This window comes from Cebus imitator, unplaced genomic scaffold (genome assembly GCF_001604975.1).
Source record: "Cebus imitator isolate Cc_AM_T3 unplaced genomic scaffold, Cebus_imitator-1.0 Scaffold570, whole genome shotgun sequence".
Lineage (NCBI taxonomy): Eukaryota > Metazoa > Chordata > Mammalia > Primates > Cebidae > Cebus > Cebus imitator.
In genome coordinates this window covers 5,482-31,573 of record NW_016107885.1, presented here as the reverse complement: position 1 = coordinate 31,573, position 26,092 = coordinate 5,482, and the positions used below count along the sequence as shown (strand labels likewise).

Below are 26,092 nucleotides of genomic sequence, written 5' to 3'. Positions count from 1 at the left end.
TTTGCTCTAGATTTCCTTATATTTTAATGCTCAAACCCAAGATATTTTTTGTTTTGTTTTTGAGACGGAGTTTTGCCCTGTCACTAAGGGTGGAGTGCAGTGTCGCGCGATCTTGGCTAACTGCACCCTCCACCTCCCAGGTTCAAGCACTTCTCCTGCCTCAGCCTCTTGAGTTCCTAGGATTACAGGCATGCGACACCATGCCTAGCTAATTTTTGTATTTTTAGTAGAGACAGCGTTTTCACCATGTTGGCCAGGCTGGTCTTGAACTCCTGACCTCAGGTGGTCCGCCCGCCTTGGCCTTCCAAAGTGCTGGGATTACAGGCGTAAGCCACCACGCCCAGCCCCCAACCCAAGAGTTTAATTTCATTAGTCATAATAGTACCCACATATTTGTGAGACAGTCTGTAGGCAGAGAGCACTTGGTGCATTATATAGATTCGTGGATTTCTTGCAGTAATTTCGCAAGGACAGGTTGGGTTGCTCTTACAACATTTGACAGTCTAATGGTGTTTGCATCATGATGAACATGTTACTTCCTGGGAGAAAGATATTTGTGTTTGATGTTTTAAATTTTTTTCTGGAATGACAACAGGTCCCTTTTGATCTCCTCTTGACTGTAAGAAGAAAGATGTTAACTACAATTTTCATGTCTTGTTGACCGGTGTTCTCTTTAGTGCTGTTTATAACTAAGGAGACCATATAAATTATCTAAACTGGGACACTTTTGAGAGTGAAAAGGGGAGCCATATTACTAATTACTTTAGCACAAGTGTAAACCATTACTCTTCTGGACAAATCAAAGATATAAGGTCACCCTCCTCATTTTATTTTTATGTAAGTATTTTATGTAGATTCAGGAAGGTCAGTTAGCATGTTGGTCTTAAATACAAAATTATTTCTTCAAATAATATATAACTGATTGGTATAGATGATATTTTCTTTTTTGGTTAAGTGATTTTAGTTTTAAAAATTAGCTTCACTCTTTAAAAACCTGATTTTTTGATGGAAAAATTTTAGGTCCTTAAAATAGTGCCTTATTTTAAGGGGGAAATATGTTGGAAAATGGTGTTATTTGTGAACACGAACATTGTCAGTTATCAGTAATTTTTACATTAATAACTTTTAAAATAAACAGACTCAAAAACTCTTTGGGTTTTTGAGCCTTTTTCTTTTTGACTTCTTAGGAATAATGAGAAAAGCAAGTCAAAATGAGTTTATAGATAAGACCAAATTCTAATTTAGCGTCATAGCTCGATAATAAAAGAACATAAACTGGGTAATTCAAGATTAAATTCGCTGTCTAGATTAAGGTATTTGACTGAGATGGAATGTCATAATGGTTTCCTTTTTTGACTAACTTCATCCTATTGATCGACATCATTTGGCATGGTCTTCAGTCCTTTGATTTACTGAAGTTCTTAACACTTTCAGTTTAACTGTTTTAGAAGGTTGTAGTAAAAATTGTTTGAGCTGCAAGTCGTTGGGACATGACTGAGTCCTTTTATTTTTTCTCTGCTGTCTTTTTCAAGTGATAAATATGGAAGAATGTAGTAAAAATTGTTTGAGCTGCAAGTTGGTGGGACATTCCTGAGTCCTTTTAGTTTTTCTCTGCTGTCTTTTTCAAGTGGTAAAGATAGAAGAATGTAAGTGGAAGCTAAGCTAACTGCCATTCAGATAATCATATTTTATAATCTCTTATTGCTGTAGTAGCATGAGCAGTGGTGGGTACCTTGGTAGCATTTTCTGATAGGACACTGTTGGAAATTATCAACAAATTTTTTAGTTGGTGAGAGGTATGATGTAATAAGGAGAGTCAGTGAGCCATTAACCCTGCCGGTTTTTTTTTTTCAAAAAGATACGAGGCCAAGGCAGGAGGATCATGAGGTCAGATCAAGACCATCCTGGCTAACATGCTGAAACCCCATCTCTATTAAAAATACAAAAAATTAGTCAGGCATGGTGGCACGAGCCTGTAGTCCCAGCTACTTGGGAGGGTGAGGCAGGAGAATCACTTGAACCTGGGAGGTGGAGTTTGCAGTGAGCTGAGATTGCACCACTACACTCCAGCCTGGGTGACAGAGTGAAACTCCATCTCAAAGGAAAAAAAAAAGAAAGGTAAGATGACCACATAAATTTAGGTAGAAGTACTTTGAGTGAAATAGTAGTGAGAAAAACAGCGCTTATAAGCTTACATCTTAGTTATTTGTGCTGTTTCCTAAACATAATTTTTCTTAATGTCGTAATATGGCCTAGGTTATGTCTTATTTACAGTCACAGATTCATAGAACTGGATGGTGCCTTGCAGATGGTTTAATCCAATACTCTAATATTGTTGGAGATTCTCAGGCACAAGAGGTGAAATGAATTGGCCAAATCCACATTACTAAATTACAGCCAAGACTGGATTTCAGTATCTCTTTTTTTCCTTTCACAGAGCTGAATTTCACCCTGCTACCCATGTATAGAATAAAAAAAGATATGTTTGTTATCAAATATTTCTGTTACAAATGCCATAAAATTTTAATTAAACATTCTATATATGAAGAATCCCCAACACTTTTGGTGTCTACATACATGATGGTACTTTTGTTTTCTGACGTTAAATTCAGCAGTTCTTTGTGATTTAACTTTTAAAAAACTGAATAAAGTATTTTTCATTTTGGTGATGGTATTTAACATTTTCTCAACACAGATCACATGTTATTAGTTCTTAATCTCCTTTATGAGGTTCTTTTTGGGTTTGGTTTGTTGTTGTTGTTGTTGTTGTTTTTTAATGGAGTCTCACTCTGTCACCCAGCCTGGAGTGCAGTGGTGCTATCTCTACTCACTGCAACCTCCACCTCCCAGGTTCAAGTGATTCTCCCGTCGCAGCCTCGTGAGTAGCTGGGATTACAGGTACCTGCCATCGTGCCCAGCAGATTTTTGTATTTTTGTAGAGGTGAGGTTTCACCATGTTGGCCAGGCTGATCTTGAACTCCTGACCTCGTATAATCTGCTTGCCTCAGCCTCCCAAAGTGCTGGGATTACAGGCGTGAGCCACTGTGCTTGGCCTCCTTTATGAGGAGGCTCTTAATGAAGCTCTGTTGCAAACAAAATGGATTGCCCTTCTCTTGTCAGTGTGACACATTTTTGTGTTGATATCCATGATTTTTTAAAAATTAGCATGTCCTGCTTTAGAGCTTTATTAATAGAATTTGGAGCTTGATTGAACACATACGCACAAGATGAAAATATTCAAGATGATTTAGTTAGATGATATGTTACCTTAATTCCTCCCTCCCACCCACTCTACTTTTGTTTTTAAAAAGAGGTAATTTCTTCCAGATGACTTTTTTCATTTTGATACAGACCTCACTCTGTCACCCAGGTTGGAATGCTATGGCGTGAGCTCGGCTCACTGCAACCTCTGCCCCCAGGCTTAAGCGATCTTCCCACCTCACCCATCTCAGGTCCCAAGTAGCTGGGACCACAGATGGGCATCACCATCTGTGATGGTGCTAAGTTTTTGCATCTTTGGTAGAGACAGGGTTTCACCATGTTGCCCAGGCTGGTCTCAAACTCCTGGGCTCAAGCAGTCCACTGACATTGACCTCCCAAATTGTTGAGATTACAGGTGTGGGCCACCACACTCAACCAGCACCTTGCCCAGCCAAGATGACTTACTTTTTAAAATTGGTTTTTACACAAGCATTTCACTTGATGTTTCAGAATTTAGTTTTGTAAGGTCTGTTTTATTAACAGTATTTTTTGGATGCCTTATGTTTCTTTGAGTACTATAATGTAATGTTTCCATCAAATATAATGTGCCTGTGTTTATACTTAGCACCAGGTCTCCTGACCTGTTAGTACTGAAGAGTGTGTTTTAAATGACTTTTTGCCTGAACATTATAACAATTTTTTTTATGATTGGTGTGCATAAATTAGAAGAATTAAATGAGATACTACATTTAGCAGTAGTCAGAAAGTCATTTGCATAATTCATATTAATATATAATAATGACTAGTAAGAAGCCTTATTAACAATACTTTAAAATTCTCAAGGTGAATAAAACGGTTTTAAATAAATCTCAGGTTTGGTATTCTTGCTGGCCTTTCCTCCCCAGAATTAAATTTATCTGATACAGTCCCATTCATTGACCAGATGGATGAGTAGCTCTTTGAAACGATTGGGCAAAATTTCTAATTTGGTTTCTTGTTTACAGGAATGGATTTGGAGATATTGGCACACAGTACTCTAAAAGAAATAAGGTTAATAAAATATGCGGTTTAAGGAACAACTGTATTTTTTTTTAATTGCTAAAAGTTGACTTATTTAAAAATAAGTTCATCTGGGTTTGTGCTGCTTATAAAAGGCGTTTTGTCATTTTGGAATTTTTCATACAGGGAGTGAACATGCTATAAAAAGCTCATAGATTGAATAGTTTAGTCATGCCTATTGGTGTTGAAGGAGTATAGAATCTTGGGATACATTACAGTTGTCTTAGTGAAAAGTTGACTGGATTTGGAATGCAGAAACTTGGATTTAATTACTTGCTCTTTCCACATCCTAGCCACATGGTTTTGGTAAATCTCTTTGTGCTTCTGTTTCTCACCTGCAGAGGTGGAAATTCCTACTTCATGGAATTATTGTGAGGATTAAATGAAATACAGGTGAAAGGGCTATGTAAATACCTGGTGATGAGTATTGCTGATAGCCAGAGAGAGACCTAAGTGACTTCAAAACAATTGTATTTCATTGTCTACATCACTGTATGTTTCACTGGTAATCTCTTCATAGAAAAATGGCTGATACTAATTATATGCTGAAGTCAAAATTTCTGACTTATGTGAGATAGCTAAAGAAACAATTTTATGACCTTCTCTTAGGATGTTGAAGGATCCTAGGGGTGTATAAGGATTCTTTTTTTCCTCTTACTACTTAAACTAGAAATGTACCACAATGTTACTCACTGTAAAGTAGAATCTAGAGACCTGTTTTGTTAATATGTTATTCTTCACTAATATTTTCATCCCCCAATGGAGATAGAGCTGTGTTTGATCATTTGGACTATGGTTCCCTGACATTTTTGACATGCCTAAACTTTAAAATGTTTGTTTGCACTTACTAAACAATGGGGGAGTTACGTCTACCTGGGGCAGAACTTATGGTTTAGATTTATTCCATTTCTTTCTTTTATGCCACTTAGATAGTGAAGGACTGCTTAAAATGAGACCAGGCTCATTGGGTATGTGAGAGTTAGATTAGTTTACAAGGCATTTGAGAGCATTGCTTGAATTCAGGATTTCCGTTTTCTTTGCAAATGTAATTAATTACCTCTGGTCCAAGGGGCCTCTGCAGATATTGTAACCATAGCTTACTCCTTGAATTCCCCTATAAGGGAGGGAGTGCCTTGTCAGTGCAGAAATCTCTTGATCCCCAATTCCAGCCCATGGGAAATGCAAAGTTAAGGCAGAAAGGATGGAGGCTTTGAAATAAGTGTGTTGCAGGAATATCATGGGGAAAATATTTTCCTTGACTGTCTCTGATGTATATATGAGAGGGTAGAGGGAAAGGAGGAGACAGCAATATACTGCTATCAAAGAGGTAGTGATTTGGATTTGTTCACATGTTACTTTGTGTCTCCTTGAAATTTTGAATTAAATACAATTTAGAAATCCCTCTTTCATGGAATGGAATCCAAGTTTATCAAGCAGGAGCTGTTTCGGATTCAAAAATCTCTGAAATCACTGTGTCGGGAAAATTTTGAATGAAAGTATAATGTTTTGTCTCTAGTTTCTGTATAGGAAATGGTAGAAATTCTAAAAGGGCAAAAATGAATCTTGAAGATTCATGAACATAGGAAAGAATTATCTATCCCATAAGTATTGAACATTGCAGAGTATTGAATCTTATAGTTTTATTTTTGGAAAACTTAAAGGGAATGCAAATATTGGCTTTGTAGAGCATGAACAATATATTGGGAATATTTGAAACTCTCCATATGTGAGATTTCTCTGTCTTACAAAGAAATACTTTATGCTGCCCAATATGGTAGCCACTAAACATGTGTGACTGTTGGGCATTTGAAATAAGACTAGTGAAACTGAAATTTTAAGTTTTTTTAAGTTTAAAAAACTGAAGTAGTGTAAAATGTTTTTCCAGTAAACACAACTTTATTGTTTGGGAGAAGTACATTCCATTATATCTGTTGAAAATTTAGCATCCAACTTGTGATGGGCTCTAAATGTAAAACACGCACCAGGTTTCAAAGACTTAGTATTTTTTAATGTAAAACTTCTAAGTGATTCTTTTATATTGATATGTTGACATGATGATATTTTGGTTATGTTGCATCAGTAAGATACATTACTAAGATTAGTTTCATGTGTTTTTACTCTTAAAAATTACATATATGGTTCAAATTGTATTTCTTTTGGACAATGCTGTTTCAGACAGACTACTAAGGGAAATGAGCTCAGTGTTCACATTGGATTTCATTCAGTCATTTAAATATCCACAATGTGCAAGGCATTGTGCTAGTGGCATTTGGCAGAGTTTTAAAGGGACTGTAATTCTGGTTCGTTCCCTAAAAGAAAGTACTTGGGAAGAGAAGACACATACAAAATATAAAACATCATGGAAGGCAGGAAGTGCCACTCTAGTGGCATAGACAAGTGCTATATGCGGAGACGGATGGAAAAACGGCTAGCTGTGATAGTAATAGCTCCTTAAGACAGAAGATCTCATTGACTCTCGGAGTGTAGGTGAAATAGGAAGAGACTAAGAGGGGGTTAAGGGAGAACAGCAGTGAATTGTGACAGTAGTAAAGCACTAGGTGTGTTGAAGGAGGAGAGTACAGGGTGGGGGCAACCTAAGTGGATTGGTGTTGCCAAGAAAATGTTATGATTTTGTGTCACTGGGATATGTAGCTTACTATGACCCTAAGCCCAGAATAGAAGACCAAGAGACTTCACTACTCTTAATAGCATTTTAGTCCAAATGATCTTTTGGAATCAGTCTCTTCCAGCTCTCACCTAATAAGGAAACCTCTTTTTTTTTTTTTTTTTTTTTTTGAGACGGAGTTTCACTCATGTTACCCAGGCTGGAGTGCAATGGCACAATCTCGGCTCACCGCAACTTCCGCCTCCTGGGTTCAGGCAATTCTCCCACCTCAGCCTCCTGAGTAGCTGGGATTACAGGCATGCACCACCATGCCCAGCTAATTTTTTGTAGTTTTAGTAGAGACGGGGTTTCACCATGTTGACCAGGATGGTCTCGATCTCTTGACCTCGTGATCCACCCGCCTCGGCCTCCCAAAGTGCTGGGATTACAGGCTTGAGCCACCGCGCCCAGCCAGGAAACCTCTTTTTAATATGCAGCTTCTGCTTGAGTATCTCCAGAGAAAGGTAGTTGCTTTAAGAGACTGGTTGCATTTCCATTTTTTTGACAGTTTTGCTAGATTGTTTTATTAAAAGGAAGAATTATTTGCTTCTGCATATTTTTAACTACTGACTCTAACCCTATGGTTGTGCTCTCTTTCATGTTATTCCTCTCTAAATATTTGAAGATGGTAATTGTGTCCATTTTTAGTCTTTTTCCAGGCTAAATATCTCCAGGTAATTCATCCATTCCTTTGATGATGCTCCCAGGCTTCTCACTAGTGTTTCGCATACTCTACCTGTAGCCTGTTTTTGTTTTTGAGATGGGATCTCACTCTGTTGGCCAGGCTGGAGTGCAGTGGTACAGTCTTGGCTCACAGCAATCTATGCCTCCCACGTTCAAGCAATTCTCCTGCCTCAGCCTCCGTAGTAGCTGGGACTACAGGCATGTACCAGCATGCCCAGCTAATTTTTTTTGTATTTTTTTAATAGAGACAAGGTTTTGCCATGTTGGTCAGACTGGTCTCAAACTTGTGACCTCAAATGATCCGCCCACCTCAGCCTCCCAAAGTACTTGGATTACAGGTGTGAGCCACCACGTCCAGCCTACTACATGTACTCTGAACAGCAGGTTTCAGCGGGGCTGTTACCTGCTTTTATTTGAACACCATGGTCTATGAAAGCAACTTTTTATTCCCTTAGGTTTTGTAGCCAGGTCAAAACAGACTTTTTAATTGAGCTTGTGTTGGCTGTTTCTTGAGGCCTCTTTCATGTGAACTGCCAAGTCAGGTTCTTCCCCTACTGTGAACTTTTAGTATGGGTTATTTTAGCTTGATAGCCCTTCATAAAGTGTCCAAAGTAGGATATTTACCATCGTTTTTATTTCAACCCATCCTCAGAATCTATTGAGAATGCAGAATATTGTTTATCATATGCATCTTCTATGCTAACTCACAGCTTCGAGTTGTTTATGGATTTATTTACCATGTCTTTGGCACATTCATCCAACTGGTTCATTTAAAAATGCTAAAGTTTACAGGGCTTTTTGCAAGTTAACATTGCTTCCTAATCTTTGAGGGTGGTATTCAACAACTGTGAATCTCTTTAACTGTATTGTCATCAAGCTCCTTACTACTGAAGAGTATGGTTCTAGGTTCAGCACTAACATCACCTGGAGGCTTAATAAAAATGCGGAATCTCAGGCCCTACTCCAACCTACTGAATCAGAATCTGTATTTTAACAAGATTTTCAGATGATTCCTATTATACTGATCTATATCTCTTCATAATGATAGGAAGAAAAACCACAGATCCTGTACAGAAATCTAGTCAGTCAGCAGTGATACGCCGATGTCCCTATCAAAGAGGTTCTCAACCCTGACTTTGAAAATAGAATTACCTGTGGAATTTAAAAAATATCCATGTCTGGCCAACCCCAGAGAAAGCCCCCAAGTAATTCAAATGTGCAAGCCAAGGTTTAGAACCATCCCTATGTAAAGCAAATAAAGTTAAATAAACTTAATCTTCTCAGGGGTTTCTTTGTTTTTTTTTAAGTTAACCAGCAGTGAACTTCACGTCTTGTGAACATATTTTCTTCTGCATGTTTATAGTTTATCCGATAATGTATTTGCAGAACTTTTCCCTAGGTTTATTGTCAGATTTTACTGCTCTGTACTTTGTAGATCTCACTTTTTTTGAAGATTGGATCATTTAGCATCTCTCCTATTCTCTATGACATCTCAAAAGGATTGTCATTAGAAATTATGCAGTCTTGGCTTTTGGTTTTCTTTGAAAAGTTGTTTTTTTCCACTCTTTCCAGTTAGAAGATGATTCTCATTGTTTAATAAAATAGAAACAAAATGGAAGTTGAGTGACTCTTCCTTCAGTCTCCTGTTAATAGACCTGATACACCCCCCTCCATACTCAGTATAACATCCCTTTCTTGCATCACATTCAGTGTTTGAAATCTTTCCCATATTTTTGCAGATTTCTGTTCCTTCTGGGCTTTTACCTCCCTGATACTTTTTTCTTTCTGTGAGATGGAGTTGTATTCTTGTCGCCCAGGCTGGAGTGCATGGCATGATCTCAGCTTACTGCAGTCCCTGTCCCCCAGATTCAAGGGATTCTCCTGCTTCAGCCTCCCGAGTACCTGGGATTACAGGTGTGTGCCATCACACCCAGCTTATTATTATTATTATTTTTTAAATAGAGACAGGGTTTCACCATGTTGACCAGGCTGGTCCCAAACTCCTGACCCCAGGTGATCCACCTGTCTCGGCCTCCCAGAGTGCTGGGATTACAAGTGTGAGCCACCGCACCCAGCCCCTGATACTATTGTTAAGACTGTGTGCCACTGCAGTAACTGTCCTTGGCATGTGAGTTTTCTCTTTTCTTTGGTTCATGTTCTTCAAAATGTCAGAACTTACCAGATGTCTTTGCCTTCTTTGGAAGATTTATATTTTTCAAGCCTTTTAACCCTGCAGTTATTTTCAGAACTGTACTGCTCCTTCACAAGTTAATTTTGTCTTAACTTTCATATATTAGTGTTCAAACTACTAACTGCTTTGTTAAGAACATTGGCTAAATGTGTTCTTAGAAAATTTGAGAAATTATGGGTTTTTTTTCCTTTGTGCTTTTCTGTATTTTTAAAAATCGGCTGCCTTTACCATTTCCAATGCCAAATTGTACTATTTGAGATAACATGTGGGAAAATTTGGCTTCCTTTTTGGTGTTTTTGTTGGGTATTTTTTTGTAATTTTTAGTACCTGGTTTTTTTTATGCATGTTTTATTTAAGCTGCTTTCTAGTCTCAAATTTTCAGGTATTATAAAATAAGCATTTGTCAGAAATTTCTATAGTATAATCATATTATGATGAACCAGTCTCAGTTACGAGATTAAGAAACTCCAAAAATACTATGATTTCACCCCCCCCACACACACATTTCTGGACATTCTCATCTTAATTAAATAAGGATAGGATAGTTCTAAGAATAATTATCTAAGGAAAACAATGGAGATCTAGGTATGCCCATGTCTAGACTAAAATTTATTTAGGCTTAGCAAGCAGGCAGGGTTTGACAAGACAGCTTCTTCGTGTTTTTATATCTGGAGGAAGACTTTTCTTATTTTTCTCTTTAGGATGGATATGTGAACATTCCAGCACTTCAGGTGTTACGTGTGGGTGTATGTGGGGTTAAGCCATAGTACCAGTATAGACTATCATTTTTCCATAAATCAAATTTTCATATTGTCCTAGTCTGTTCAGGCTGCTGTAATAGAGTATTATAAACTGGGTGGCTTATAAACAACAAAAATATGTCTTTCACAGTTCTAGAGACTGGAAAATCTAAGATCAAGGTGTCAGCAGGTTTGACATCTGTTGAGGGCCCACTTCCTTGTAATCAGCTGTCTTCTCACTGTAACCTCACATGGCAGAAGGACAAAGAAACTCTCTGTGGACTGTTTTATAAAGGTGTTAATCTTTATAAAGGTGTTAATCTCATGAGGGCCCCATCCTTATGACCTAATAACTTTCCAAAAGCCCTACCTTCTAATAATTTCACCTTGGGGGTTAGGATTTCAATGTGAATTTGAGGGGAACAGACATTTGGTCAGTAGCACATATGTTCATGGAATTTAGTTGTGTCTGTGGGGAACATAAGGTGAATCTGGGGTTGTAAGGGAAAGAATCAGAGGATGAACATTTTTGTTTGGAGTCTCCCTGTATTTTAGATTGTTGATTACCATTGTTTTTTTATTAGTGTGCAGTTAATTGATGAGTTTGTGTGGAATGTCTGCCAATATTCTGGTTTCCTTAAACTCGTACAAGTCATGAATGACAAATAAGAAGTTTTGACTAAGCTTATGTATTACCTAGAACAAAAGTTGGCATACTTTTTCTGTAAAATGCCAGATGGTATATTTTAGGCTTTGCAGGTCAAAAAGCAAAATTCAGCATGTTGTTACTTACACAAAAAAGAAACCAAATTCTCACAGTTTTTCCTGATAAAACTCAAAATGTAATAACAGTAATTGAATACAGTGTTTTGTGAGAAAGGTGAGGGTAACATTTTGCTTAATTGGGATTCATAGCTAGTCTTCGTTATTAGTCATTTGCAAATGTCCATCTATTATTGCTGACTTAAATATTTCATCTTTGAAAATGTCTTTTCATACATATAGGTATTGCTATCTTAATCCACAAGTGTATGATTTTAGTAAAGCATATTCATCTTTTAGAAGGTATCTATAGAATTTTGTTAGATTTTTATCTTTTAATTTAACTTTTAATGAAGATAGGGTCTCACTGTGTTGCCCAAGCTGGTTTTAACTTCTGGGCTCAAGTGATCCTCCCACCTTGGCCTCTCAAAGTGCTGAGATAATAGGTTTGAGCCACCACACCCAGCCAGATTATTTTAATATTTACTTTTTGGCATATTACCACTGCAGAGGTATCACTTCCAGAGGGTTAGATGGAAACTCCTCAGTTGCACAGTTAAATGGATTTTGAAATCAGGAAATGTATTTTATGCTTACACTGGGGTCTGCAAAAACACTTTGGGAATTGTAGTTTGAGCTCAGAAAATGTATATGCTACAAATTTGTGTGGGAATGGATCTCTCATTACTTTGACAGCACAAGAAGTATGTAAAACAGCTTGAGGCTGAGCACGGTGACTCACGCCTGTAATCTCAGCACTTTGGGAGGCCAAGGCGGGTGGATCACCTGAGGTCAGGAGTTTGAGACCAGCCCGGCCAACATGATGAAACTCTGTCTCTACTAAAAATACAAAAAATTAGCCAGGCATGGTGGCACACACCTGTAATCCCAGCTACTCAGGTCAGGAGGCTGAGGCAGGAGAATTGCCTGAACCCAGGAGGCAGAGGTTGCAATGAGCCAAGATCGTGCTATTGCACTCCAGCCTGGGCAACAAGAGAGAAACTCCATCTCAAAAAAAAAAATGCAAAAAATAGCTTGACATTACATGCGATACCAATGTTATTGTTGAAACGGCTTTACTACAGTATAAGTTTTACATATAAGCATTTTTTGCTTTGTTGTTTTAGGATGGATTCTTGAAGAAACATTATCAACTCTGCAGCAAACACTAATTTTCCAAGCAATTTATTGTTTGATAAGAGTAATTGAGAGCAGTTGTCACGCAGAAAAATATTCCACCTTTGCCTTGAGTATAACAAATCACAATAAAACTTTACCAATGTTAGCCCATCAAAATGCGGTGTAGTAGAGCAAGACAAGATTTCTGACAAAAATTCATGAAACTTGGCCAGGTGCAGTGGCTCATGCCTATAATCCCAGCTACTTGGGAAGTTGAGGCAGGAGAGTTGCTTGAACTCGGGAGGCGGAGGTTGCAGTGATCCGAGATCACGCCATTGCACTACAGCCTGGGCAACAAGAGCGAAACTCTGTCTCAAAAAAAAAGAAAAAGAAAAAAATTCATGGAGCTTGAACTTAAACCAGAGTTCATAATAGGAAAATTCATCATTAGTGCTACTGGTTCAGTAATATAGATTGAAATATTTTCTTCAGAGCACCTGCTGATGAATAATACAATAAATAACGATAAATGTTAAATACCTTACATTTTCATAAACTTTGTAAATTTGTCTAACTAGGTCTTTTTCCATTCCATATATATTTTTATCATTCCAGTAGTAACATTATGAGATTCTGCTTCAGGTTGTGCTGAATTAGAGTTTTCTCAACTTTGAAAATATTCTCACACATGATTATTTCATGTAGACTACACATAGAGGCTACTTCTGCAGTTCAAACTCCTTGAATAATCAATACTTGGCTCTTTCAATAAACAATAACTAAGTAGTATCAGTTACATTTGTTAACAAATCAAGAGCCAAAGAGAAAACCATTCCATCGTTTGCCTTGTTTTTTCAGTTGATTAGTGACGTTGCTTTCAGTATTCCCAACTTTTTGGATCACTATACTCACCAAAAGTCCAATATTACATTTATTTTCTCTGGACATGTTTCTTTAGCTTCTGCACCCAAACATAATTTCATGAATTCGCCATCAATAAACGGCATTCCTTGCTTAGCCAATAAATGAGCCACTTGGAAATTTACTTTATTGAAGCCTCATTTTTATTTTTGTGAAGAAATATTTTGTGATGATATTTCACTTTACATTTTCTAATTTTTTAAACTGTAGCTTTCCTGTGAATTGGGAATATTGTCACGAGTGTTTTGTATACTAGTGTTCAGTATATATTTAGTATGTAGTATATTTTTTGCATAATCATGCATTCTTTGTCATCTAATCTGATTTTTGAAAAATCCGTCCTCTACTGCACCTTTAAGCTTGACATTCAGAGTCCACTTTTCTCTTCATTTGAGATGATGAGTATGTACTCAGTTTTTTTAATGTTACAGTATGATGGCGCTTGAAATGCTGTTATAAATTACAACTATATCACTGCAACTTAGAGTGCACAGAGCAGCAGTGCAAAGCAATGAGAGTGCCACATACAGTCTGTCACAACTGCTCAACTCTGCCAATATAGCACAAAAGCAGCCATAGATAGCATATAAAGGAATGTGTATGGCTGTGTTCCAATAAAACTTTATGAACACTAAAATGTGAATTTCATTATACTTTCGTATGTCACAAAATAGTCTCTAAAAACCATTCTTAGTTTGCAAGGAGAATAAAAATATGCAGCATGAGGCATATTTTGTAATGCCACCTGTAAAGCACTTTGGGAGGTTGAGGTACAACACTTGAGATCAGGAGTTTGAGACTAGAGTGGCCAACATGGTGAAACCCTGTCTTTACTAAAAATACAAAAATTAGCTAGGCATGGTGGTAGGTGCCTGTAATCCCAGCTACTCAGGAGGCTGAGGCAGGAAAGTCACTTGAACCCGGAAGGCAGAGGTTTCAGTGAGCCTAGATCACAGCACTGCACTCTAGCCTGGGTGACAGAACAAGACTCCATCTCAAAAAAAAAAAATGGCTGGATTTGGCCGAAGGCCTTTAGTGTGCCAGCCCTGTCTGGCTCAAAGGCTATAGTTTGCCCCAACCCTTGACCTACTTTTTTTTTTTTTTTTTTTTTTTTTTGAGACGCAGCGTTGTGCTCTTTTGCCAGTCTGGAGTGCAGTGGTACAATCTCGGCTCACTGCAACCTCTGCCTCCCGGGGGGTTTGAGTGATTCCCCTGCTTCAGCCTTCTGTGTAGCTGGGACTACAGGCGTGCACCACCACACCCAGCTATTTTTTTGTATTTTAGTAGAGACAGGGTTTCACCATGTTGGCCAGGATGGTCTCGATTTCCTGACCTCGTAATCCGCCCGCCTTGGCCTCCCAAAGTGCTGGGATTACAGACATGAGCCACTGTGCCTGGCCTGACCTACTCTTAATGTAACAGGGCTTTTCAGGAGTTTTCGTTAGGAAATTTCATTTGTTTGAGGTCTGAAAATCCATGTCTAGACCTACATTCTGGATTTTCACATAATTAAAACTGTCATATAGAATACATAGTGACTTTTATTTTCAAGATTAGTCTCCTTTCTCTTTTTAGATAATTTTCCACTTGTTCATCAATATGGAAAACTCAGATTCTAATGACAAAGGAAGTGGTGATCAGTCTGCAGCACAGCGCAGAAGTCAGATGGATCGATTGGATCGGGAAGAAGCTTTCTATCAGTTTGTAAATAACCTGAGTGAAGAAGATTATAGGCTTATGAGAGATAACAATTTGCTAGGCACCCCAGGTATGCTTACATATATTTAAGAATTTATAAATGTAAATTGCCAATTTAAAAAATAATACTTGAACCTGTTTTAAAAATCTGTTTCTTTAGCTATTATGAAATAGGATTATTTAATATCTAGGATATGGAATGACATTTATTGCTGTATCTACTACCTGACTGTATTTACTCATCTTTGGAATTACACTATATCAGAGAGATTTTTAACTTATGCATTATAATACGAGTTTTTAGTGAACTGAATTGAAAGGAATGGAGCTGAATATTTTTGTTCTTAGTTAGCTTTATATATTTAACTTACTAGATATGAATCCAAGTGTGAAATAGCTAATGGGAACTTAGTTTGTAGGAAAGACTTATTATATTTTATCTCTGATTTTCTGAACATGTCCCAGTTGTAATCCTCCAGAGCTAGCCTTGGATAACATAGCAATTAGAAGTTTCTGCTTAATTATTATCTTTTACCCCACTAAGTCCCATTTGATTTTAGTTAAAACTCAGTATCTGTCTTCCTCTTCATTTCTCTTTAATTCTACTTACCTTTGAGTAATTACTTAGGTTTTAAAAGGTAAGGCTTTAGCATTACTTTTAAGAGAAGGGGTGAGTTTTGAGCCAACAGTACCAGACTCGAATCAGAATGCCTTAGTTGGAGTTCTGGCTCTGCCGTTGGTGTGGCTTCTGGCAAGCCAGTCTGTCACTCAATCTGTTTCTTCATTTTAAAATGCAGACAACTACATCTACCTCTCAAAGCTACGTTTCTTAAAAATTATTTATTTATTTTTGAGACAGGATCTCATTATGTTGCCCAGGCTGGACTCAAGGGATTCTTCTGCCTCAGTCTCCCGAGAATCTGGAACTACAGATGCAGTACCACTGTACACCCAGCGTAGAATTGCCTTTTTTTTTTTTTTTTTTTTTTGAGGTGGAGTCTCACTCTGTTGCCCAGGCTGGAATGCAGTGGTGCAATCTCAGCTCACTGCAACCTTCGCCTCCCAGGCTCAAGCGATTCTCCTGCCTCAGCCTCCCAAGCAGCTGGGATTATAAGTGCCCACCACCACGCCTGGCTAATTTTTGTATTTTTAGTAGAGATGGGAATTCACTATTTTGGCCAGGCTGGTCTCGAACTCCTGGCCTCCAGCGATCCACCCACCTTGGCATCCAAAGTGGTGGAATTACAGGCGTGAGCCACTGCACCCAGCCTAGAGTTGCGGTTTTTTTTTTTCTTTTTTACTGTCTTGATCGAGTTATAAGAGTTGCAGTTTTTAAAAGTTAGATGTTATATGCAAAAGAACTTTGTAAATTGCTTGTAATATATTTCCAAAGAAGTGAATTTTTCCCAGGTCCTACTCATTTCCGTTTTTGTCTCAGAGAGCTGGGAGCTACTGGGTTTTGAGTTTTTGTTGTTGTTGTTGTTTTGTTTTGTTTTGAAAAAGTTTTCTCTTAACTTTTAAAAATATTTTTACAATAATCATCTTGTGTCAGATTATTGTGAGCCATTGATAAAGTATTTGATGGTCATACCCCTAGTGTCATCTTTGCCCTGTGGTATTAAATTTCAGGTGAAAGTACTGAGGAAGAGTTGCTGAGAAGACTACAGCAAATTAAAGAAGGCCCACCACCACAAAACTCAGATGAAAATAGAGGTATATTTTGGTTTTGGTGGGGAGGTGGCTAGACGATGGAATGATAAGAACTTTGTAGTAATGTCAGCCAAAGTCATCCAGATTTGACACAAATTAATTTGATGCTAAGTAACTGCTCATAAAAAGAAAACTGGCATTTTCTTGGTATTTAGTGATAATATCAGCATTTTTTTTCGGCGTTACCTTTGTGATGTTTGTGTTAACTGGGACACTGTGAGAAATGGCCTATTTAAATGTGATTTTGTTTTCCATCTCCACTGAAATTTATTCCTACTTAATTCCTTCTTTATAAACATGTGGACTTTTTCACCAGCAAAAAAAAAAAAAATAAAGTTGTCTAAACCCAGTGGTTCCTAATGAGATGTAATTTTGCCCCATATGGGACATTAGCAACGTCCAGAGACACTTCTGGTTGACACAACTGGGAATCTGCCATAGGCATCTAGTATGCAGAGGGCAGGAACGTTGCCAAACATCCTGACGTGCCTTAATGCACAACGTAGCCCCATGACAAAGAATTAACTGGCTTGAAATGTCAGTAGTATCACTGTTGAGAAATCCTGCTCTAACTCAGGTCTGGTGTTTCCCTCCCAGTGTCAAGTAGGGATTTTGATTGTGTAACCTGAGAGGCTACGATAATAATTTGGTTCTTGAACATGCCATTACATGTGCTATCCAAGGTACAGACTACTTATTTGATCTGATATTTAATATCATGTCCATTGAAAATCTTGGTAATATTAAGAAATATTCAAGTGCTTTTAAACCTATAAACTTTGTTTATATCTTTGCTATGGCTACAATAAATAGTCCTGTATTTTGAAACAACCTCAAGTGTTATCAAAGGCACATAAGTCAAAAGCCTAGAAGTAATGAAAACTTGACAAAAATGTAGCTTGAACTAAATATGACTGTTCGTTAACCACTGTTTCCTTACCTAGTTTGATTACATTAGTGTTTGGGCAGAGGGCTGAAATAATGTCTTCTGACCATCCCACAGTGGTATGCTTAGCTCCGTATATGATAAAATACTGAAAATAGACTTCCTCCAGATTCCCTTTAAAAATCAAATAATTCTCTAAATTCCTCTACTATAGTTTGCTTTTTTCAAATGGAATTAGAATTTTCCTGCCTTTACTTATAAATTTAAGCAGTGTAGTTTGTAAAAATCCGTAATTGTGAAATATGTTCAGAATTTTTAAGGTCTTTAATGCAGAGTTTCAGAGCACTTATTATATGATTGTCCTCATTTTAGTAGTTCCTTTTTCTCCCTCTCCCCCTCCTTTCTTTTGAACAGGAGGAGACTCTTCAGATGATGTGTCTAATGGTGACTCTATAATAGACTGGCTTAACTCTGTCAGACAAACTGGAAATACAACAAGAAGTGGGCAAAGAGGAAACCAATCGTGGAGAGCAGTGAGCCGGACTAATCCAAACAGTGGTGATTTCAGATTCAGTTTAGAGATAAATGTTAACCGTAATAATGGGAGCCAAAATTCAGAGAATGAAAATGAGCCATCTGCAAGACGTTCTAGTGGAGAAAATGTGGAAAACAACAGCCAAAGGCAAGTGGAAAACCCACGATCTGAATCAACATCTGCAAGGCCATCTAGATCAGAACGAAATTCAGCTGAAACATTAACAGAAGTCCCACCTACCAGAGGTCAGAGGAGGGCAAGAAGCAGGAGCCCAGACCATCGGAGAACCAGAGCAAGAGCTGAGAGAAGTAGGTCACCTCTGCATCCAATGAGTGAAATTCCACGAAGATCTCATCATAGTATCTCATCTCAGACTTTTGAACATCCTTTGGTAAATGAGACGGAGGGAAGTTCGAGAACCCGGCACCATGTGACATTGAGACAGCAAATATCTGGGCCTGAGTTGCTAAGTAGAGGTCTTTTTGCAGCTTCTGGAACAAGAAATCCCTCTCAAGGAGCAGGTTCTTCAGACACAGCTGCCAGTGGTGAATCTACAGGATCAGGACAGAGACCGCCAACCATAGTCCTTGATCTTCAAGTAAGAAGAGTTCGTCCTGGAGAATATCGGCAGAGAGATAGCATAGCCAGCAGAACTCGGTCTAGGTCTCAGACGCCAAACAATACTGTCACTTATGAAAGTGAACGAGGAGGTTTTAGGCGTACGTTTTCACGTTCGGAGCGGGCAGGTGTGAGAACCTATGTCAGTACCATCAGAATTCCCATCCGTAGAATCTTAAATACTGGTTTAAGTGAGACTACATCTGTTGCAATTCAGACCATGTTAAGGCAGATAATGACAGGTTTTGGTGAGTTAAGCTATTTTATGTACAGTGATAGTGACTCAGAGCCTAGCGGCTCAGTCCCAAATCGAAATACAGAAAGGTCAGAGTCACGGAGTGGGAGAGGGGGTTCTGGTGGTGGTAGTAGTTCTGGTTCCAGTTCCAGTTCAAGTTCCAGTTCAAGTTCCAGTTCCAGTTCCAGTCCTAGTTCCAGTTCTGGTGGTGAAAGTTCAGAAACTAGCTCAGATTTATTTGAAGGCAGTAATGAAGGAAGCTCATCATCAGGCCCATCAGGTGCCAGGCGAGAGGGTCGACATAGGGCCCCAGTCACATTTGATGAAAGTGGCTCTTTGCCCTTCCTTAGCCTGGCTCAGTTTTTCCTCTTAAATGAGGATGATGATGACCAACCTAGAGGACTCACCAAAGAACAGATTGACAACTTGGCAATGAGAAGTTTTGGTGAAAATGATGCATTAAAAACCTGTAGCGTTTGCATTACAGAATATACAGAAGGCAACAAACTTCGTAAACTACCTTGTTCCCATGAGTACCATGTCCACTGCATCGATCGCTGGTTATCTGAGAATTCTACCTGTCCTATTTGTCGCAGAGCAGTCTTAGCTTCTGGTAACAGAGAAAGTGTTGTGTAATTAAGATCTGAACTCTCAGCTCTGTAGCTGATATAGTGATGGGCAAACAGGAATCACTTGCTTTTATGTCCACTTTTTGAGTGGTACTTAAATGTAAAGTAACAACCTGAATTGAGTCATTGCTTTCTGAAGGAATTGTCCTTTCTCCAGTTTTTGTTCCAGAATAAAAGGAATATTTAAAGGAAATATTTTAAAAGCCACGTTTTAGGACCTGAAAATCTGATTTCCATACCAGTTAAATTGGTAACATCACTGTTACTGATAATTTATCATTATACTTGTTAATTTTTCCTTTGTTATCTTAAAAGATCTGCCTTAGCAATGGCTCCTGTCTGTTTCATGTTGATCTTTAAATTTTTCCATGCCATAGGACAGAAGGGTGAAGGAAATTACCAGTTTAGACTAAGTTACAGTATGTGTTTCATAAGTAACTAAAGCTATACCATTCCTGGTTATTAGTTGACACAAATTCAGCCACATTCTGAATATTGTTTGTTCACCTTTCAGACTTGGTGATACTGGACATGTCAGTGTAAATAACACTAAGGTTAGGATCTAAGTGTATAACTGTGGCACACTGTAGAGTGAGCTTATAGTTTAATTGAGATATTTATCTTGTGGAAATATTAAAAAGCCTATGCTTGTGTAAGTGAAAAAAATCACATTCATTTGTTTAAAAATGTAAAGCTATTTTGTAGAGGCTCAGTACTTTTTTCCAATGCACTGTTGTATGAATGCATTAAAAATTGTAAAGTACCATGCTTAGAACTGAGAAAACTGCTTTTTGTGAGCCAACATAGTAACAAACACACCAAACAAAGTACAAAGCTGCTTTTGTAAGTGTGTAGATGTCAAGAGCAGAACATATCTGTAATATTTAATGTATGTGAACAGCTACTGTAACATGCAAAGGATAGGACAGTGCAGAATCAAACTGCGTTGAAGACCAGTGGAAACTGTATAATTTAACTTGGATTTAGGCAAGAAGTGAAAGATGGAAGGAGTAAAGAAAACTGCTCTGAAGAATTTAAAGTTTCCTGAAGACAGTAATAACGCAGACACAAACTGGTTTCATATGGCGAGAGCAGCCACAGCAGCTTGACCTGGTATTCTACCTGAGTAGATGAAGCAAAAGATCAGCAAGTTTGGCAGAGTTTTGGTTTAAGAAAAACAAACCACTACCACCTAGCACAAGTTAAATTGATGTTTTTACAAGTCTGCTCCTCAAAAATAAAAAGATGGAGGAAAGAGACTATAAAACCACTTTTAGCATATGAATTGCAGTTGGTACACGTGTGTGCTAACAGGAAAGTCTTGAATTTGTGTTGTTTTTGAGATTTGTCACTTAAGGTACCAGTGCACACTTGATAATATTTCATTGCTGTCTCTAACGCAGACCTAACACCTCAAATTTAAAGAACAGTTAAAGATTAAGGGATTTTTATCCTTTTTTGAAAGTGAGTCATGTTGGGTTCTTTTAAATTCAGATTTTAATTGTGCTGCCCATATTTGAAAATGAGACTGCTGGCTTGCTATCTATGGACATGCACTTTATGTTGGTTTCTTGGTAGTAAGAGTAACTTCATGATAACCCCAGTCGTCTTGCCTAATTTCTTTTTTGAGACTGGTTGGGGTTAGGATTTGAATGACTGTGAAGCAGATAATTATTGTTCTGGGGAAAGCTAACAGGCCAAAATAGGGATTGAACATGTCCTTGGCCTTTAACAGAGCAAATTAGCTACCCAGATGTAGTCCAATACTCTAAAAAATAAACAAGTCTGCTTTAGGAATTGTCTGGCTACCTTCACTGTTACCAACTTAGCTGTAAAGATTATTTCAAAGCTTACTCTTTCGTGATTTCTTCTGGCTTTCCATCCTACCTAAGTATCAAGGAAATTAACTTGTAAATATGGTAGTTGTTTACTAAGGATATGTACTGCTCTTGCAAGGAAATAATGTCCAAACAAAGCTTCACTTATTTTTTTTTAATATAAGCAGATTTCACTGTTTATGGCGCTTATGTAATACATTTTATCTTTTTAAAAAAATTGTCCATGTAAAAGTCAGGATTCCTTTATATTTGTGAGCCTCCTTTTCTCCTTTCCCAAGGATGTAATCTACAGTTTTCAGATCTGCAGGGTAGTCCTGATTGGCTAAAAAAATCAATTTTCTTCTTTGCTTAAAGTGTTCCATTATTATAGGGGTGTTCATTTTAAATAGTTTAAAAACAGTTGCAGCGCATTATAAGCATAAGAGAAAGTTATTGACAACAGGTACCTTCCTAACCTCCCAAGATGTACTACTCATTTGTGAAGTATTAAAATAAGAGGTAATTCAAGCAGAATGCTGGTTATGAATGTAGATATTGAAGCTATTCATAAACACTGGAAATAGAATTTTAAGTTTTTAGCCTTCAGTGGAATGCACATATTGGACATGTGCATGTGAACACCTTTTTCAATAGCACTCATTAATTTCCATTCAATTGTATAGAATGAATACAAGTATTTTAGTGGAATTTGCTACTTAATTTTTATTTTGCGATGTCCATGATACTAGTGTGGACATTGAAGACAAGGTCATTCGTAGTTGTCAGATTACAATGGAGAACAAAACTCATTTTCCCCCACCAACATCCAAACACCTATTCTCGAGGGAGCATTTCTTGCAAAACACTTTACATTTCATTTTCTATCTTTGCACTTTTTCTTAAATACAGAAAACTGTCTTTAAGACCTACTTTGAACTTCATGCAGTAATAGGTACAAAGATAAACTATGTTGGGAGTTTACATCATTCAAAGCATAGGGAAAAGTACCAAAACCTGAATTTTCTTGAATATTTCAGATGTTTTTAAAAATTCACTTACTAGTCTGAAACGTTTGAAGTGTTTAACTCTGAGCAGCTGACAAAGTTGAGGTTTTTTGTTTGTTTATTTGTTTTTTTTGAGACAGAGTCTCACTTGGTTGCCCAGGCTGAAGTGCAATGGAGCAATCTCAGCTCACTGCAACCCCCGCCTCCTGGGTTCAGGCAATTCTGCCTCAGCCTCCCAAGTAGCTGGGACTACAGGCACATGCCACCACACCTGGCTAATTTTTTATTTTTAGTAGAGTCGAGTGTTTCACCATATTGGCCAGGCTGGTCTTGAACTCTTGATCTCAAGTGATCTGCCTGCCTCAGCCTCCCAAAGTGCTGGTATTACAGGCATGAGCCACCACACCTGGCCAAAGTTGAGGTTTATTAGTACTATTAGAAACAAAATTGAGCAAGTTAAGTTAAAAGTTGGCAGACTGTGTATCAACAGCATAGAAGATGAGCCACCTTGTTAATTTGGAATATTTGCTCTAAACTTGTTAGTTATACCTCAGTGGTGTTAATGGAGGTGGGGATTGAGAAAAGTGTTCATATTGGCGTTGGAATGTAGTTAATTGTATAGTTCATAAGAAAACCTTTAGCACCAGGAAATAAAATACATGTGTGTGTACACACACAGTTTTTAAAAACATGATTTTTGGAATTCATCCAAACCTTAAGATTAGGAAACTGGCTGGCTGTGTTGCCTCAACTAATGTGTCCTCCTCCCCTGGAATGACATGTCTTTTCTGTGCCAAGTGTTCTCTCCTAGTGTCAGTGTCTCAAATTATATTTATGAAGGTTTATCACATAATATGCTTTGTATTTAACTACCTGCCTCCTAAGTGTCCATGACATGCAATGGGTCAAGCATCAGCCATAATTTTCAGTTATTTCCCAAAATACCCATATAATTGGGAGGTAAAGATTGCAAAATTTCTCTTAAAAGGCCATTTTTACAGCTTGCTAAAATACGGTGGCACCTTGTGGTTAATATTTTTTCTTTTAAAGATTGAGAATGTTTTTATTTTTCCCCTTTTTTTCTTTGTTCTTTTGTGAACAAAAAATATATATATAATCTGCCTTATTTGATTTCTTTTTTAAGTTTTACCTTACAGGCTTCCCTGTCACATGTTTTACCATATTAAGTACATAGAAGCCATGTTTGCAGGGCACTTTTATTCTCCTAGTCTTATAAGACTATGCTGATTGTTACTTTCTGAAGTATTCTGTACCTTAGTATGCAAGATTGTTAAGGCAAATGTTAAAGTGTCAGGTGTGTTTTTTTCCTTTAATTCTTCAGTATGTTTGTAATCAATAACAGTATTGTAATTCATTGAGTTAACTAGTAAATTGTGTGCTTTTAAAAAACATGAAAAATGTAAATTGACAACGTACTTCATTTGGAAAAATGCAAGATCTGAGGAACTAGTATCCCACTTATTTATTTTTATTTTATTTTTTACTTTTTTGAGACAGGGTCTTGCTCTGTCACCCAGGCTGGAATGCAGTGGCATGGTCACGTCTCAGTGCAGCCTGGACTTCCTATGCCTAGGTGATTCTCCCAATCTCAGCCTTCCAAGTAGCTGGGACTACAGGCATGCGCCACATTGGCTAATTTTTTGTGGAGTTGGGGTTTCGCCATGTTGTCCAGGCTGGTCTTGAACTCCTGGGCTCAGGCAATCCACCTGCCTCAGCCTCCCAAAGTCCTGGGATTATAGGCATGAGCCACTGGGCCCAGCTTCACTTATTAAATCAGATTTTTTAATCAACTAAAACAGCTGTTAAGTACCTGCCCTGCAAAAATTTTTAGCATTATGAGATTAAGAATTATTTTCCTTAACTGGAACAGTTCTAAGATACCTGATACTCCTCTAACAAGTGAGTGATCTCATTTAAGTAGCCCCAGTTTGTATCTTAAAGGCTACAGCATAGAATTGAGCTGTTTAACAGTGTTAGAATTGTCAAGTGATAATCACAGAATAGCTTGTATTGGTTTTGTAATTCTCATGTCTTGATCAAATCTGAAGGAAATAGGCATATCCTCCAACACTCTAAAAGTTAGTGAGATACTTATTTTTTATTAGGATTTGTTAAAGTTCCACAAGCTGCATTATGGTTAGTTGGGTTGAGTAGTAGATATCTTAAAGACAAAGTGAAGGTGAACCCTGTCATACCACAGTGCCTCTTTATTTCAAGGTTCCTCTAGAAGTTCCTCATCTTGCAGAATTATTTCAATACCAAGGTATGGTTGAACCAGCTGCCCAGCCTTAACTCTATTTAGTGCCCCATTACTAATGTTGTTTTAACTGGTTTGTATGTGTTTTAACTGTCCAGTGTTTGAATTTTACCTCTTGATAGATCCATTTGTCCTTGGTGCTGCTTTTAAGGATGTAGGGCCATGTGATCAGGTATCAAGTTGAGTAGGTACGCAGTTGGCCTGGTGATGTATCTGTGCCTGTTTTATCTTCTCCCAGGAAGAGCTGCTTTGGTATAGTTGTTTACTTGGATTCATGCAAAGAACAGGGCATCAATCTTGGAAAGCTTTCTGAAGCTTGTAAGAACCTGAAGGGATTTGGAGGTGGGAACAGTAACAAAGCCTGCCTTTATGTCTTTGGACACAAAGCACATAGATGTATGTTCTGTAAAAACTAAAGTGATTGTTACGCCAGGGCTTCCTGACCTCTGGGAGAGTCTCAGAAAAAAGCAGAGAGGAGCACAAAGTGAAGTTAATTTGGTTGGCTTGCTTTATCTGGTTTCTCATTTTCTTTCAATTTAAACCTGAATATAACACCCTTCTCCAATATCTATCCAGCAGACTCCTGGTTGGGAAGCCCTGTATTAAATTTTGAGAATGTACACAGTTTTCTTTTGTACAGTGCTTTACACCTGCTAAAAGTTAACTTGTTTAATGCAAAACAAGACCTTGAAAGGTCAATCATATTAAAGCTGGTTTGATTATTAATAGTTATCTTTTAGGAAGAAGCTTTTTCCCTATGTAAGATGTCATACTGCAGATTTAAAATATAGACTATCAATAAAATGCATGAAGTGGTCATTTGTGCTTGATCATCTCTCCTTGGGTTTTTTTTTTTTTTTTTTTTTTTTTAAGGGGGAATCTGCTATAAAGGGTCTGTTGCTTCAAACCAATGTCAAATAGACTATTTTTAGAATCAAATGGAATTACAGTGCATCCTTGATTTTTAATCCCCTCACTGCTATGAGTGTGGGCAGGTACTGGCTTATGTGTTATAACTTCCATTTTATCTGTGTTGTGTAGTTGAATGGCTTAATCGTTGAGTGGTAAAACAAAAGATTAAAGTATATTCCGATACAAGAATCCTGGAAAGATTTATGTGAATGCCATTTCAAGTAGGCATATTTTTGCTGTTTCTTGTATTCTTGCCATTGCTCTGCCCACTCCCTTGCTTGCCCTGTATATATACAAAAACTTGTAGGTGTGTCCATGTGCTTGTACTTCTGTCTTCCATTTCTATCTTTAACCTCTTAAACTTATTGCTTAAGCCACTAATATGTCCTTGTTTCAAGTAAATTATCACATTGTGATACCTGGTGAAT

General features: G+C 37.7%; 1 protein-coding gene across 3 annotated transcripts in view; it reads left to right on the top strand.

Annotated features, from left to right (window-relative positions):
* The window catches only part of RLIM (ring finger protein, LIM domain interacting), a 29,613-nt gene extending 3,764 nt beyond the window's left edge, over nt 1–25,849 (top strand). For all 3 annotated transcript variants that reach the window (XM_017516018.2, XM_037734043.1, XM_017516017.2), the window contains 3 exons: nt 14,918–15,110; nt 16,670–16,753; nt 18,051–25,849. In XM_017516018.2, coding sequence (XP_017371507.1) covers nt 14,942–15,110; nt 16,670–16,753; nt 18,051–19,660 — 1,863 coding nt within the window. In that variant the 5' untranslated portion in view covers nt 14,918–14,941 and the 3' untranslated portion in view covers nt 19,661–25,849. The remainder of the gene's footprint in view (nt 1–14,917; nt 15,111–16,669; nt 16,754–18,050) is intronic.
* The last annotated feature ends 243 nt before the right edge of the window (nt 25,850–26,092 follow it).